The 15,950-nt window shown below is 40.5% G+C and overlaps 1 protein-coding gene across 2 annotated transcripts in view; it reads right to left on the bottom strand.

The window, feature by feature from the left end:
* Window positions 1-291: 291 nt before the first annotated feature.
* immp2l (inner mitochondrial membrane peptidase subunit 2) overlaps window positions 292-15,950 on the bottom strand; it is a 121,221-nt gene continuing 105,562 nt past the window's right edge. For both annotated transcript variants that reach the window (XM_069714465.1, XM_069714466.1), the window contains exons 4-6: window positions 12,575-12,640; window positions 7,580-7,682; window positions 292-1,655 (exon numbers count right to left, since the gene is read on the bottom strand). In XM_069714465.1, coding sequence (XP_069570566.1) covers window positions 1,518-1,655; window positions 7,580-7,682; window positions 12,575-12,640 — 307 coding nt within the window. In that variant the 3' untranslated portion in view covers window positions 292-1,517. The remainder of the gene's footprint in view (window positions 1,656-7,579; window positions 7,683-12,574; window positions 12,641-15,950) is intronic.

Raw genomic sequence — 15,950 nt, 5'->3', positions numbered from 1 at the left:
CTGAACATCGTGACCATGCTGAGAGAAGAGACATGAAAGAAGCTTTTATCCTAAAAACATCCTTAAATATAGGTACTGTAATTTTTTTTTCTGTCTGTAGGTAGTTTTAAAAAAATGGTTTTCACTGGAGGGTGTAATCAGGATCTGATGATATGAATGATTCTCACCAAAAGGCAACGTCAGTAATCTGAATCATCTGAAAATGAAAATATGTCATGAGTTTGTGGTGATGGAGGTATTTGTACAGCGATGGTTGAAGCAGTGATTTCAGACACGTATCTTCTTCAGGTTTCATTTGAATACATTTATTTGGAGACGAAGAGCCAAAGTGAAACCAGACCCTGTCGATTCTGTTCCAGACGTAAATCAGAGGAACAATGACATCTGTAGTAACACAAGTTATCAAAAATTAACCTACGACATCACTCAACCGCATGTTGTGTCGTTGAAACGACAGCTTTGTACAGAACAACACTGTCCAGACACTGAGTGTAAATAATACAGAAAGACAACTGTAAATTCATTTTAAAAGTAAAATACTGTGCTTCCACAGCGTTTCACTTTTTATCAGTAAAATACATAAAGCTTTGGAAAAGAATATTTATGCAGAAGTTGCTGTATAATTTCTACATACTGAAAGGATGCATGCACTGACAGTCTTTTCAATGGTTTTTCTACAATATCTGCTGATTGTAAATTATGACTGAGGTTTTTATGGCTGTTATGTACGTTTAGACGAGGAGTGTCCCGTTTTATTCCTGCTAGCAGACCTGCAGAGAGTCATACTTGTGATCTTGGTTTAACAGTGAAAATGTCCACAGTAACAAAAGCAAAACCACAATATTTCCTTAATTTTAACCAAAACTCTTTCGTTGCAGACTCTGAGCTACAAGCAGCACACAGGATGCAAACAGTTCCCAAGTCCTGCAATTTCTATGTTCACCAACAACACAGCTCTTTCTGATGTGGAAAACCTTTTGCCAATGAAAAAAAACATCAAAACATATCAAGCAAAACCATTTAGTAACTAATAAAACAGTGAAACCTTTAGGATGTTAGACATGGATGGCAAATTTAAAGACTCCATTTAAAATATAATTTTTTTATTTATTTAATATTTCTGGTTTTCAAGACCTTTCACGCTTTTTTCAACAAACTCAAGATGGTCACAGTTTAAATATAAGGCTGGGGATAGTTAAGGTGATGAATACAGGTTGATATCAGGTATTAGCACCACACAAGATAATTTACAGTCAGCACTGGAAAAACTTAATGGCATCTTCATTTCAAGACTTCAACTGTCTTTGTGGTTGTAGCTCAGACAAGATGTCTTCGAGAGAAATTTGTTCAAGTCATCTGTAACAACTGGACTGTGGCAAAATGAACATAACACAAAATCAGACTCGCACAAGAGAGTCTATCTTCCCCTGAATCAGAATTTTTGAACAAATAAAAGTGATGTGTGTTTGAGAATGTTTTCATACTGAAACAACGTGTGTGTGTGTGTGTGTGTTTCTTCATCCCTCATCCTCCTCCTCCTCCTCGTCGGTGTCCAGTGGCCCTCGGTTTGGGGGGAGGGATGGTTTGATTTGCTGCCAACGGTTTGGTGGCCAGATGATGTGAGATGCCCGACCGTGAAGCAGCCCCACAGACACCTGGGAAAAACAAACACACCTCAGCCTCAGATCGTGTCTGGAGGTCTCATTAAAGACGTCTGAAGGGCATCCTGTCATGGAAAACTCTAACAGACACTGAAAGCATCAGTAAATTAATACAAAACTCTCAAAACTTTATTTTACCATCTTTCATTGTACTGAGAAGTGTTTTCATTTTATGTAAAGCCCTTCTTTCTACTTAAAAAATAAATAAATATATATATATATTTTATTTACATGTAGACATTTACAAAACAATTTTCATTGCTAGTGTTGCCAAACAAAATGTCCTATTAGTGGTTTAAGCACTTTTACATTATCAGCAAAACAGTTAATAAGCAACATTTGTTATTAAAGTTGCTATAAAAAAATTAAAAGAACAAGTGGTTAGACACTGGTGTAAACATTTTTTAAAAAGGATTTTTGATTTTTTTTTCTATCGTTTCTAATGAGCTACTTGAATGAAAACAAATATGTCTCATTATCAATAATCAGTGTTTTTTCAGTATCAGTAAGATTTTGATTTCATATTATAAATAATTTTATTGCTGCTCCGAAATGAAGAGAGCCTCACTGTGTGCAGAGAAAAGCTGATTTAGAGGGATTTAAAACAGTCTGGTTTACATGCAGGTTGAGGTCCGGAGACGTGCAGACATCAACAGCTGAGATAATCGAAAGTGGCAAGCTGACAGCTGAAGATCAGGTCGCTCACTGTTGTCCAACATCGTCCTTACTGCATCAATTAGAGCTGCTTTGCATCGGGGTCGATCACACGAGCGCCAGCAAATATCAAATGCTTCTAATGATGTCTGTTATCTCCCCAAAGCTGGCAAATATGTTACAAAAAAAAAAATCACCATGTTGCCTTCATCTCCATTTTCAGAGCATCCTTTAGACCGTCTGTGTATCGGGCCGTTAGTCTGATCTGAGCTCGACTGAAGAGATTTGATTTTCAGGGTGACCTGGCAGCTAACGCAGAGTTGTAGTCTCAGCAACAGGAAAAAACAACTCTCAGACCTCAGAACAGCTGCATGTCAAGATCCAGTTTAATAACGTGAAGTAGTGAAGCAGCTGATTAACATTTATCTGTCTGCAGTTAAGGAGCAGGTCAGTGTTCTGTAGCGGCGAGAAATAAATCAAAATGTATTTATATTACACATTTCATACAACTGCAAACATCCAGTTTTCTACAAATGTGGTTAAAACCAGAACTAAAAACTATGATGGAAGACAATGGATGTCCAGGTCAGAAGAGATCTTTTTCTTCCTTTAATCTTATCATTTAAATCATTTTTTGCCGGTTCTGAGTCCCTTGGTTCTGTCATCTGGGTCACAAAATTACTTTGTTAGTTATTTATTTATTTCTCATTAGGGATGCAACAAAGTTACTTTTATATTTGATGAATGTCAATTATTTACTCCATTAATTGCTTAATTGCTTGGTCACAACAGAAAATCGTGAAATTGTCCATTTCATTTTCCAAGGTGACAACATCACAACTGCTTTGTCGGACCAATCGTCCTAAACCCAAAACAAGTCTTTCTAAAATTACTCTCTCATTGGAGAAGTGGAATGACAAAATGTTTTTCAGAAAATTATTGAAAGGATTATTCAAATAGTGTTATTGTGGATTAAGTATTATCCTGTGATGTTCGGGTGACTAAAGTGGTCTTGCTTTGTCCAACTGAACCCGCTAACCAGGATCTCGTCCTTCTTTTTCTCTTCAGACATAGAAACCGACGTCCATGGGTTTTCTATTCCAGACTTGACTTCTGGACCTCACTGGATAAGCTGGTTGGGGTAACTCTAAACCTCTTTTTCTGGTTCATGACTTCCCCCTTGGTTACTTGATTCTTTGTCCCTTTTCTTACTTCTTTGGTTCCTCTGTTCCTTCTTTGATCCACTGATTCTTTGTCCAGTTTTTGATCTTTAATTTGTTCTTTCAAAACTCCTTTGGTTCATTCATTGGTTCTTTGGTTCAGAGCGTTTTTATAGTTCGTTGTTTTATTCTGGGATTCTTTGGCTGCCGAGTTCTGTCAGTTTATTCTTTTCCTCTTCTTGGCTTAGTTCATTCTTCATCTTTATTTGGCCTTTGGCCTCTTCATTTTCGTGATTTCCTTCTTTGGTATTTTAAAATCATGTTCCTTGATATCTGTTCTGTAGCTCTCTCTTTGGTTCCGTGTCTTTATTTTATTTTGCTAAGATCATTGGTTAGCTGGTTCTTTTTTTGATTCAGTGGTTATTTGTCTAACTCCTTGGTTCATCCTTCAGTTCTTTGGTCTTTTATTTTCAACGATTTCTTTGGTTCTTTGGTTCATTCCTCTTCTCTGTTTCCGTCCTCGTCACGGTTGGGTATGAAGCTCTAAAAGCAGCTACCTGAGCCCTGGATGACTCCCTCATATCGAGCAACACACTCATCAACTCCACACAGATGTAGCGCGGTCGTTTTGTGCTTTGGGCGCAGTAAAAATCTTAATTACTGCAGCTTTAAATTCTTTATAGGCCGTACTTCCCACGGCGTGACTGGAATTCTGACTCATCTGTTTTCCTTCATTTCACAATTTTCCAAGTTTTAAATTTCTCCAAAAATGAAAATAAATAAATAAAACGAGAAAAAAAATTAAAAAGTAAGACACTTTACGTAAATTTCGGTCTCTCTATATATATTCATACTGTAGAATATATGCAGACATTAAGGGCTTTTTCTTTGTTTTAGTTTTTTAGTTTTTGACTATTTCTGATGGACCCACAGGCTGAATGCATCATTTGTGGGCGCTGTTGTATGTCTCAGTAAAAGGACAGCGAGGTGGGTGGCAGCGAGCACTGCAGGGCAGGTTTTAAAAAAGGAATATATTGTATTATTGAAATGAGACCTCACTGGATGAGATATGTCCTGAATATACCCTATTGATTGATTCAGCGGTTTTATGTTTACTCTTGCTTCCTCTATCCGGTGATGACATTAAACTGTCAGATGCGTAGACACAGCGTGTCGTGATGTTTTCCCTCCATAAAGAGAAGAAGAATGCAGCCAGGCTGGATAAGATGCTACTGCAGCTTCTGCCATTCAACAAGGATGAAGAGGTAATTGTGATGTTGTGAGGTGCATGATGGTAATGTGTTCTAGAAGGGATGGGAGCTGAAAGCTGCTCTTCAACTCTGCCTGAAAGTGCTGTCTAACAACATGTCTCCTTGGAGAACAACTGAGACAGACAGACCACTATATTCACAACGGCTGGTGAAAATTACTGTTTTCTGTACAGACCTCTGATTTCCACCGACAACTCCAGTTTGGTTTGTAGTGTGTTTGTAGCCCTGTACATCCTGCTCTATCTATCTATCTATCTATCCTATCTATCTATTCTATCTATCTATCTATCTATCTATCTATCTATCTATCTATCTATCTATCTATCTATCTATCTATCTATCTATCTATCTATCTATCTATCTATCTATCTATCTATCTATCTATCTGGTCTATCTATCTATCTAAAATTACTGTTTTCTGTACAGACCTCTGATTTCCACCGACAACTCCAGTTTGGTTTGTAGTGTGTTTGTAGCCCTGTACATCCTGCTCTATCTATCTATCTATCTATCTATCTATCTATCTATCTATCTATCTATCTATCTATCTATCTATCTATCTATCTATCTATCTATCTATCTATCTATCTATCTATCTATCTATCTATCTATCTATCTATCTATCTATCTATCTATCTATCTATCTATCTATCTATCTATCTATCTATCTATCTATCTATCTATCTATCTACCTACCTACCTACCTACCTACCTACTACCTACCTACCTACTACCTACTATCTATCTATCTATCTATCTATCTATCTATCTATCTATCTATCTATCTATCTATCTATCTATCTATCTATCTATCTAGTTCAGATATGTTTAACGATGGGTGTTGTGGTTGGAAAATAACTGAACTAATAGAACTTTGAAGGAAAGACTAGATAATGAGGATTTCATCTTTCTGTGTTAGATCCATTAAGTAGAGACTTAAAAATTGGTTGTGAAAATGGTGAAAAGTGTGGATGACATGGACACAGGTTTATGGTTCATATGAGCTAATTTCTTTCCAATTAAAACATTTGTAATAAAAGCCCTATTAACTCACAGTGTGGCTTGCTAATACAAAACACCATTAACAAACAGAGGCATTTTGTTTTGCAAATACAAAATGTACCTATCAAACAAATACACAGAATATTTCTAATAAATCGTGCCTCAGAAAGAAATCCAGCATGTCTTACAAGTAAAAAGAAATATATCCTACAAAGACACCATCTTTCACTAAGCTCTGGTTTACTGCATTGATAATGCTGAAGATTTTCTTAATAATTACTAATTCTTAGTAATTCACACTACACAACTGCAAACGTGAAAGCTCGAGAGACAATGATGCCTTTTCTTTTTCTCTGCACCCATTAATGATGAAATATTCAGAGCAATATCTGCTGTTTTGTGAGGGTGGGTGTATGTAAGGTCTGTAACAATGATTAATAATCAGCCAATTTGTAAATCTGTGTCTCTTGTGTAGTCACTGCTCTCTGCCTTTGTGAGGCAGAATTGGTTTTCTGTCCCTCTTTCTAAAGTAACAAGAAGCTGCGGCTGCTGTGGTACACAGGGAATTGTCTTGGGAGTAAAATGTAAAACCAGACAAGCTCTGCGGAGCTGTTGGTCCATGTGTTCTGAGTTTGAGCTCTGGGGGGATTTCTTTTGAGCTCCTCAGCTAGATTCATTTCAGCTGGAGATCTGGGCCTTCTATCGAGCCTGTAATGTGTCGCCCATAGCAAACAGCTACTTCCTTGGTGAACATTTTATACTGCTGAACCCAAGAGGGGCAAAACTAAAAACAGCACGCAGAGAACAGGAGTCAATAAGAGAATGTTAATAGTCTTTCTGCTGCGGAGAAGTGAGGAGGAGCCTGAAAACAGCCTTAGTTAAATATTTGTGTTTGGAGGAGAAGCAAACCAATTCTACAAAACCATTCAGATCTGTTAACGCACAAGTCCTCGTTAACGCCAACAAAAATACTGACAGACAACACACACACAGATGCACACAAAATGCAGAACCCATCACCTCCGTTTGCTTCAGACATACTGTAAATCCAAGAAATGTGGGTAAACATCATATTGGAGCTGATGACATATGATATACGGACACGTGTTGTGGACTTCTTATTCATTCATGAGTCTTCACGAAGCTCCTTGTTCTTTTTCAGCTTATTTCTGCTGCACTAACATGTTTTCCATCAGAATCAAATGGCCCCGTTTGATTTCATGCCTTGCACACAGGCACTTTGATGTTGTCATTTTGAGGCTTACTTACCTTCACATTCACTACTTTTTCTTCTATTTAAGCAATACTTTATAAACTAGAGATGGGACATGAATTTTGAGGATTTGCATAGTCGTTAGAATATAAAACAAAAATAACTTTTTATATGCAACTATCGTCCTTCCTTATTTCCCGTGTTTTTACTGCCGCCTGGTTGTCGTGTGTTACTCCCGTCAGAAGGTGGCGATAATGCACCTAAAAGCCAGCCGTCATTAAAAAACAGGGGAAGAAGAACAGGTTGCTACCAGGCTCTGGAGCGCTGCAGGTGAGACTGTGTGGTGCTGTGATGTTAGATGTCACGTTGTGAACAGCAGAAACGTGTAAAGATGACAACAAAAAGTTCTGCGTCTGAATTCTTTCAAAAAATAAATGAATATCCATAAATAATCGAATTTCAAATAGTATTTTTGCTTGAAATGCTCATCCCTATTATAAACCTACAAAACCTCAAATTCTTGGACATAAAATGTACGGAGATCTTTAGAGAGGCACAGTGTGGCCAGTTTGATTTATTTGACTGATATTGTGTAACTGCAGCGTGATCAGTTCATACCGGTCCGAAGCTGTTGCTGTCCAGACTGTGTCCGTGATGATCCCCCTCGATCCAGAAGTGACCGTCAGGAACCCGAACGAATTGGTTCTTGTAGCCCAGAGTCCTGAAGAGATGCCCAGGAGACAAAAGAAGAAGAAAAAGAAAAAAGGTTTTTCAATCAGACTTTTGTAGCAACGCTACAAGTTTCTATTTAAAGATGCCGGACAGAAGAAAACGATGTTGTTTCAAATATCAATAAAATATCAATAATGGGCTGAAAGATTATGTAGAGCTTTCTCAAAACATTTGACTGCCTTTTTCTTTAAATAACCAGAAATATATACTAGACAGACCAACCTGGCAAAACGTGAAATAGTCACGCTTTGGCCTGTCTAGGTGTGAAAGTTACACGTTTTCACGTAAACATGAAACATACTGCATGCGTGGAGCCGTGTGATTCACAGGAAAATGAAACTTAGAGCGACAACACGTGGTCGGATTAGGAAACAAAAAACAAGAAAAACGTTGTCAGACCTCATCGTCCCTCATGGCAGTCTGGGACTAAGAACACCAAGCCACCGTCCTGCCCCCTAATACCGCCTAATGTTGCCTATGTTGCAAGACCTTGGTCACATGATGCTGTGTCATGTGACATTTACGTGCATGTAAGTTTCACTCTTTCACATTTGCTGTAGTGGACTGGTGTGGCTATTTCACCGTGATACTGGGTTGGACAGACAGACATTACATTACAGTCAGACTCGACTACTGCAGTAGCATTCATGCTGCAACATCATCCAAAAATTTGCTATAAACTCCAGTAAATAATAAAAAAAAATCATCCTTAAATTAATGTTTGTCACATTTTGAGAAATTTCCAAATATTTCAGATGATGAAAAACCGGAAAACATTACGGCAGCCATCAGCGTGGACGCATGGATGGCGGATCAAATCTTTGGCACAAGTACTTCAATTTTATTATCGTTAATCATCCCCGTGGCGTCACTTCCTGTCGCCACCTAATCACTCCAACAGAGATCTGATACGAGGACACGTTCAGCCCAATACAAGTGGAGGAGGACGGTGGCGTTCATCTCATCCTGTAGCTGCTTCATCAGGTCGTCATGCTTTATGAGGAGGCGGTTCAACTCCCTTCATCTTCCCTCCGGACTCTTACGAGCCTGTTGTAGCCCTGATTTATCATTTAGCAGGGGAACATTGTGAATTATAGCCTCACTGACTTTTTAAATGGAAATTTGTCTGCAATTCTTTGTGCGTGTGTGTGTGTGTGTGTGTGTGTGTGTGTGTGTGTGTGTGTGTGTGTGTGTGTGTGTGTGTGTGTGTGTGTGTGTGTGTGTGTGTGTGTGTGTGTGTGTGTGTGTGTGTGTGTGTGTGTGTGTGTGTGTGTGTGTGTGTGTGTGTGTGTGTGTGTGTGTGTGTGTGTGTGTGTGTGTGTGTGTGTGTGTGTGTGTGTGTGTGTGTGTGTGTGTGTGTGTGTGTGTGTGTGTGTGTGTGTGTGTGTGTGTGTGTGTGTGTGTGTGTGTGCGCGTCTCAGTCTGGGAGGCCAGCTGACCAAAGAGGCCTTGGACACATAAATATTGATTTAGCCATAGCAGCTGAATTTACTGACTCACAAAGATGGGAAAAAACCCAGAAAACAAGCTGGGACCTTTTTACAGAAGTAAGAAGGTTACAGCCGAGACAGCAATTCTCTGCTGCGTTTGAGGGGAAACAACAATGAAGTCTTCACAGAACCAACGACCTCTGACCTCACATCATTCAGCCTTTCATTTAACTCGGTCTGGTCAATTGAGGTGGCACGAAAAAGTTCTCGTCAGTGTTGCGTCTCCCTTACTGCACCCAAAACCTTGTTAATGCTGTCACTGTTGAGAAGCCTTTAAAAGTGTTCCAGCGTCTCCAGACTAACGTGAGCTACGCAGACAGCATCTCGTTACTGAAGGTTTAACGCAGACACACTCATCTATAGATAGACTCATTAACACCTCACAACACACTGACGCCACAGATGAGCTCCAGATGACTGCAGGTTTATTTACTGAACAAAGGGTCAGAGTGTGTCACCAAGATGATGAAGAGAATTTTTTAACTGAGATACTTAAAACATTCAAATGTTTTCTAATCACAGAGACACAAAAACAAACACACACCTCCTTTCATTAGTGTTAACAGCACACACTGGACTGAAACAGGTGAATATGCTCTGACCTGTTGTGTGTGTGTGTGTGTGTGTGTGTGTGTGTGTGTGTGTGTGTGTGTGTGTGTGTGTGTGTGTGTGTGTGTGTGTGTGTGTGTGTGTGAATAATCGAACATCACTGGATGTAAATATTTTTAAGTGCAGAGATTTTTAAACTTTGTCGAGTTTTCCTCTGATTTTCCTCCTGAGTGACCATGTGTCTGACCTGTCGTCAGGAACTCCCGTGTTTCAGTGCTGAAACTGCACACTATGATGACACATCAATATTAATCCTGTATGTAAATACTAGACTGCAGTTGTCTTTTGTTAAAATGGAACGATCAATGTTTTACGTGCAAACATTTTGGGGCTGAAGTGAGGATTCTTTTAAGAAATAATGTCATTAGTAGGTTTTAATGTGTAAATAATCTCATAAAACTCAGCAAAAGGTAAAAACTGAATCAAATCCTATTTGTTCTGACCACAGCAGCAGGACCGGCCCAGTGCATGTGAACGTGCCACGGACTCCCCGCTGTGACACCTGCCTGCCTGTTCTGTGAGGGCGTCTCGGTTATTTCCAGGCTGCTGGGTGTGTTTGAGTTATGTCTGTCTGTTCATGTTCCTTTACCCCCCCCCCCCCCGCTCTCTCTCACTCTCTCTGCACATCTGCTCATCACCAGGAATGAAAACACCTGCCAGTATTCACGTCAGCTCCACTGATCCCTGCCGGATCGGCGCGCCGCCTACGGTTTGTGCCATGTTTTTAGCCACATTGTGTGTTAGTTTCTCTGACACCCGTCCTACTGCCTCCACGATGACCTGCCTGCCCGTCTGCCACGACCCCCCAATCAAAGATTCACCTTCCCAGCTGGCCTTGTGTCCGCCACGACGTTCTGAATCACGTCCTCTTTCTTGTTACTTTGAGTGCGTACTGCAGCTACCCTACTACTGTTGCATGTAGCATGTTAGCCTACAAAAGAGACATACTACTTCATCATAAGAATGCGCCTTGAACTTTGACCCTCTTGGTCACATACGTCGTAATCTGTAACGCGACATTTGAAGTAAAAAGAAAAAGGATGCGATTTGGAAATGAGTACACTTCCTTTTAATGCCTCTTCTTCTTTTCCATTATTTTGTGGGCGGAGCTTCAACATGAATTAAGGAGCGTCCCAGATGACTGAGGTGGGATACACTCTGGTCAGGTCACCAGCCAATCACAGGGCTGATATATAGAGAAAGACATCCATTTACATTCACACTCAAACCTGCAGTCAATGGACTGTGGAAGGAAGCCAGACATGGACGGAGCTAACCACTGCAGCATGGAGGTCAGCCATAACTCAGGTTTGAAAATGAATATATCATTTCAAAACTGCTGCTTTGTGTTTGTAAACATCAGAAGTACAAGTAACCTGCAGGAATCAGTAACTAGGATACTAGTATGTCTCACGGATCAGCAGAACCGGACTGAGCTTCAGAAGTACAACAGCTGATTCACCATGTCTTCGTGTAAACAGACTCAGTCTAAGATTCTGTGGTTTTGTGCTAAAGTTTCATGTTCTTTTGTTCCTGATTAAGATGAAAAAAGACTCGCAGGGAGAACGACTGGAAACACGACACTCTCTGTAATGAATAAAAGACGGTCCAACAATCAGATGGTGCGTTTCGGTGAAGTTGCTGTATCAGAGGCAGAAGCCCGGTTTGGTCCGTTCCCCCGCTGCGTCTCATTATCTGAACGGTGGAGCTCATTTCCTCACGAGAACACGCTGTCATGGAGAACAGCTCCCACTTCCTCCTGAAGGAAATATCCAGGGGGACGAACACACACACACACACACACACACACACACACACACACACACACACACACACACACACACACACACACACACACACACACACACACACACACACACACACACACACACACACACACACAGTCCCTGCTATCCAGTGCACTTCCACCAAGAATAAGAACACCAATCTTAACCTTCTGAATCCACCTTCCCATCTTTTTTTGATCACTTAACGTTTTCCATCGAGCTCAACGAAATGTGGTTCGGAGACGTCACAGTTAATGTTTTTCAATATTTGTCCGCAGCCAGTAAATATATTTAAACTTCCAGCTGTCCCTGCTGTCGCAGTCCAGACAAAAATAAGCTACAGTTCGTATTCAATATATACTATTATATATATAACAAATGTAGGAAATAAAACACTATAAAAAAATCAGAGCAGAAGCAATAAAAATACAAACATTTTGAAAATTGCTCATTTTGTTGTGGTTTTGGGGCATATTTTTGCTGGTGGTGATAAACTTGAAGGGTCGATCACAGGGTCTGTTTGAAACTTTAAAATATGAACCTTTCTTTGCTCACAAGGAATTCTCACAAAAGAAAAGTTCCCACTATACCCTAGTTATTAAAAAGGTTGGTAATTAGTTAGTAAATTATTACAGCAAAGGATGTATTCTGTCATTAAAAAGATTTTTAAAACTAGTTTTAAATCGTGGGTGTTTTTAACTGTACTGAGTGGTTTGTGTGTGTGCAGGAGCAGAGCAGGGATGTATTTGGACCACCAGGTGATAACAGCTCATCTGATCAGACGGCAGCGTGATGCGATTAGATGTGCGACCGCTGAGGAGTTTTCTGACTAAACAGGCTGCTGTTTCACATCCACCTGAGATCACGTTTGGTTTATTACATCAGAGATGTGATATAAAACACATCACTTTGTTTATCAGTGGTACGTAGTTCTGATGGCTCAGTGGGGTATTCAGTGATTTGTCACTGGAAGGAGAAAGAGGGCCACTTCCGACCTGATGAAGTCTCCCTCCAGGCCGATGACCCGCTTGATGATCTTCTGCTGCGGATTCCTGGGAGACCTGAGGGGACAATAAATATAAATATATAAAAGGCAATAAGAATAAAACCCGAACAGTAAAACAGCCAAATTAAAATTTGACAAGCGTGATGTAGTGAAGTCTGAAAACAGCTCTGTTTAAGGAGCTTGTAACAAGCCGAAGGCTGCAGTCGCTCCTCATTCATTTCTCCTCGTCTTGCTTGTGTGATGTAATCATCTGACGTTTTTAGACAGGCCAATAACCTACTTATAAAGGGGTCCAAAAGCCTGACACCACATCAAAAATCTGTCTTATTTTCAGATGTGCCTGGAAATAATCTGAAACTTCGAGGTTTTAAAAACATTTAAAAAAAAAGCTTCTGAAATTCTGACATAGAAAGTGAAGATGTATTTTTTTTTGATTCTGCACGATTTCTTATTCAGCAATCGAACTGAAGCAAATCAGAGGGTTTCATCATGTTAACTCTTTCACACAGAAAGTCACATCTTCATTGAAGCAGCGTTCAGATGACACTCGGGTGGATTCAATCAACTCATCAAGTAAATCAAGTTTCCAGCTAAACGTTGCTTACAGAGTATCATCGTGATCGTGAGAAACGTGACATCAGAACTCAGTGACTGAAGACAAACTGTTATTATAAACAAAAAGAGACTTTTTCAGCATTAAACCACAGAATGAAAGTTTCGAAAACAGTCCAAGGAAGGACGAGACAGACCAGAAGAGAGCATGGCATCAGAGGCTCAAAGCATTTTCACTTCGACATAAGAAAACAACTGTTACGAACAGATTTTCTTCTCTTCTATCTCTATGCTGTCCTTTTCTCTCTCTGCTCTCCTCTCACTCCAACCGGTCGAGGCAGATGCTCCGCCCACCTCTGATCCTGGTTCTGTTAACAGATGTTCTCCACCTCTGAGCCTGGTTCTGTCGGAGGTTTCTTCCTGTTAAAGGGAGTTTTTCTTCCCTCTGTTGGAGGTTTTTCTCCCTTAAAGAGGAATTTTTCCCTCCTAGCTTATGTGGGAATTGTTGAATTGTTGAATTGTTGAATTGTTGAATTGTTGAATTGTTGTGTTTCTCTGTATAATGTTGTAAAGTTCTGCTGGAAGGACTTTAATGTGTTAAGTGCCATGAAATAACCTGTTTTGATTTGGCGCTTTATGAATAAAGTTGAATTGAATTGAATTTTACAAAGTAAAGATGTCAAGACTCCAGTCAGCAACAGTCCAATCAAATGGTGGTCCAGTTGTGGACGAGCAGCGTCTCTGAACCACTTCTCAGACGGAGAAACGACGACAAACACCTGGACGAAGACATTCCAGCATTTCACAGTGGATGACTGAAACAAATCGACTGTAGTTTAAAAACCCTGCTTGCATCAACCTTCGCTCAGTTACTCTGAATCGTTCCTGTACTGTCACAAACATCTCTGTGGAGCGTCGTCGCAGCAACAGTTGTGGAGTGAACACCAGTTGGAGCGCTGCTGTCAGTGAAGTACGACGGTGGATCAATACGCAGCACCATGACGTGGCCGGAGCAGGAGGAAGGTGTCACCCTAACGAGTCAGTGTTACAGGTGCACATGCTTCAGTGAGCAACGCTGTCGTCGCTCCGCACCACTCCTGCTCACCGGATCGGACTCCTCGCTGCTTCTTTCTGTTCCCCAAACTTTGATGTTCGCTCTCTGCTCACGTTTTAGGTGTGTAAATCATCTCAGAGCGGGACTGCTCACAAAATAGTGTGTAGCTCAGGAACTGACGATGATTAAGCGTCGACATTTCTGACACTCGCTCACTAGAAAGCAGTCTCATTATTGATCCACGCTCGTAAGAAAAAGGGGAGCAGACCCAAATCAGATATTTAAAATGTAGGTACATTTTTCCGTCAACTTTTAAGGTGGACCCCTCTGTTCATGGCAGCATTTCGGTTTTCAGCAATCGATCTCCCCTCTTTCATCTCTGATTCACCGCCTTACTCAACCAACTGCAACACTAAAAACTAAACCATCCAAAATAATAAAAAATTCATCGCCTTACAGATTACACCAGAGCTTCACTGGCTACGATGGTCCAGTGCATAAAATTAGAACTGATGCAGATTTCTGATTGGATGAAAACATATACAGAACGTCATTACTGCATTTTGCATTAGATATGGCACATTTTGGTATTAGCTGCTCTTCATTTTAAACCACCTCCTGAAAACAGGATCCTGCAGCAGTGGGGAAAATAATTTACCAAAATAATGTCCACCAGGAAACACAACAATTGTTTTCTTAAAGTGTCGGTGCTGCAGTGAAGTGGAACATGAACCCATGACACCGGCGCTGAAGCAGCTTATTACCGGGATATAAAACACACTTCAAAGTATAAATCAATCATAAACACTGTCTCACTGAAATCATGTTGCTACACAACTAAACTGCAACAGCAGATATGTTTTGAAGCTCAGTGCTATATTGACTGCAGTTTTGTTCCTTAACTCACAAAACGCTTCATAATTCTGCCTCTCCAATGTTCAATAACATTTAACTAACACAGCGAAGGTGAACGTATCACTGACAACTGATTGTGCGTCTACACCTGCGGTGACTTCAGCATGAATCTGATGTCTAAACCACAGATGGGAGGAAAATAGAGGCAGACGAAATGAAATTGATACCGGTGCTGATCGATTCTTCAATTGTACCATTATTGTTTTGTACGCTTGTCTCTCTTCGGCTTCGTTGCTTTTCCAAAATCAGAGACAGTTGTCATTAAGAACACTTCAGCTCTTTGCATCACAAAAAAATAAACACGGAGATCTTGGTGGTAATTCAGAGATGTGGAACGAAGCTACAAATCAGATTCCTGAACGTCCTCGTGATGTTCCACAATGACTGAAGTGTGTTTTTGAGCAGCTGAAGGTCGTTACTGGAACCACCAGCATCTAAAGGTCCACAAGTTCTCAGTGCTGTTTTGGACCAGTAGAATCTGGATCTGGTTCCTAATGTGAACCCTAAAGAACTCTAACTAATCTAACCCCCCCCCCCCCCCCCACCGCTGCAGTCACAATGACCTCTGTCACGGAGACGGACGAGGCTTCACCTTCCTCCTCTCCTGCTTCTTCTTGTCTCTCTCCTTCCACCTGTTCTTCTGGTTCTTTTTCAACTTCCTCCTCGTACACCGTTTCTCCCTCATCTTCATCCTCCTCCTCCTCCTCCTCCTCCTCCTCTTCCTTCCCTTCTCTTGCTCATCCTCTATCCTCCTCTTTCAATCATCCTTCCTTTCCTCATCTTCTTTCTCCTACTTGTCCTTCTCTTGCTACCCCCCACCCTCCTCCAACATCATCTCCCCCTC

Source organism: Brachyistius frenatus, unplaced genomic scaffold (assembly GCF_029030835.1).
Source record: "Brachyistius frenatus isolate BFR_SWC_R1_liver_20210118 unplaced genomic scaffold, ASM2903083v1 Contig_131, whole genome shotgun sequence".
NCBI classification, from domain to species: Eukaryota; Metazoa; Chordata; class Actinopteri; family Embiotocidae; genus Brachyistius; species Brachyistius frenatus.
Note: the sequence above shows the minus strand (reverse complement) of the source record. Positions and strands in the feature narration are given on the sequence as shown.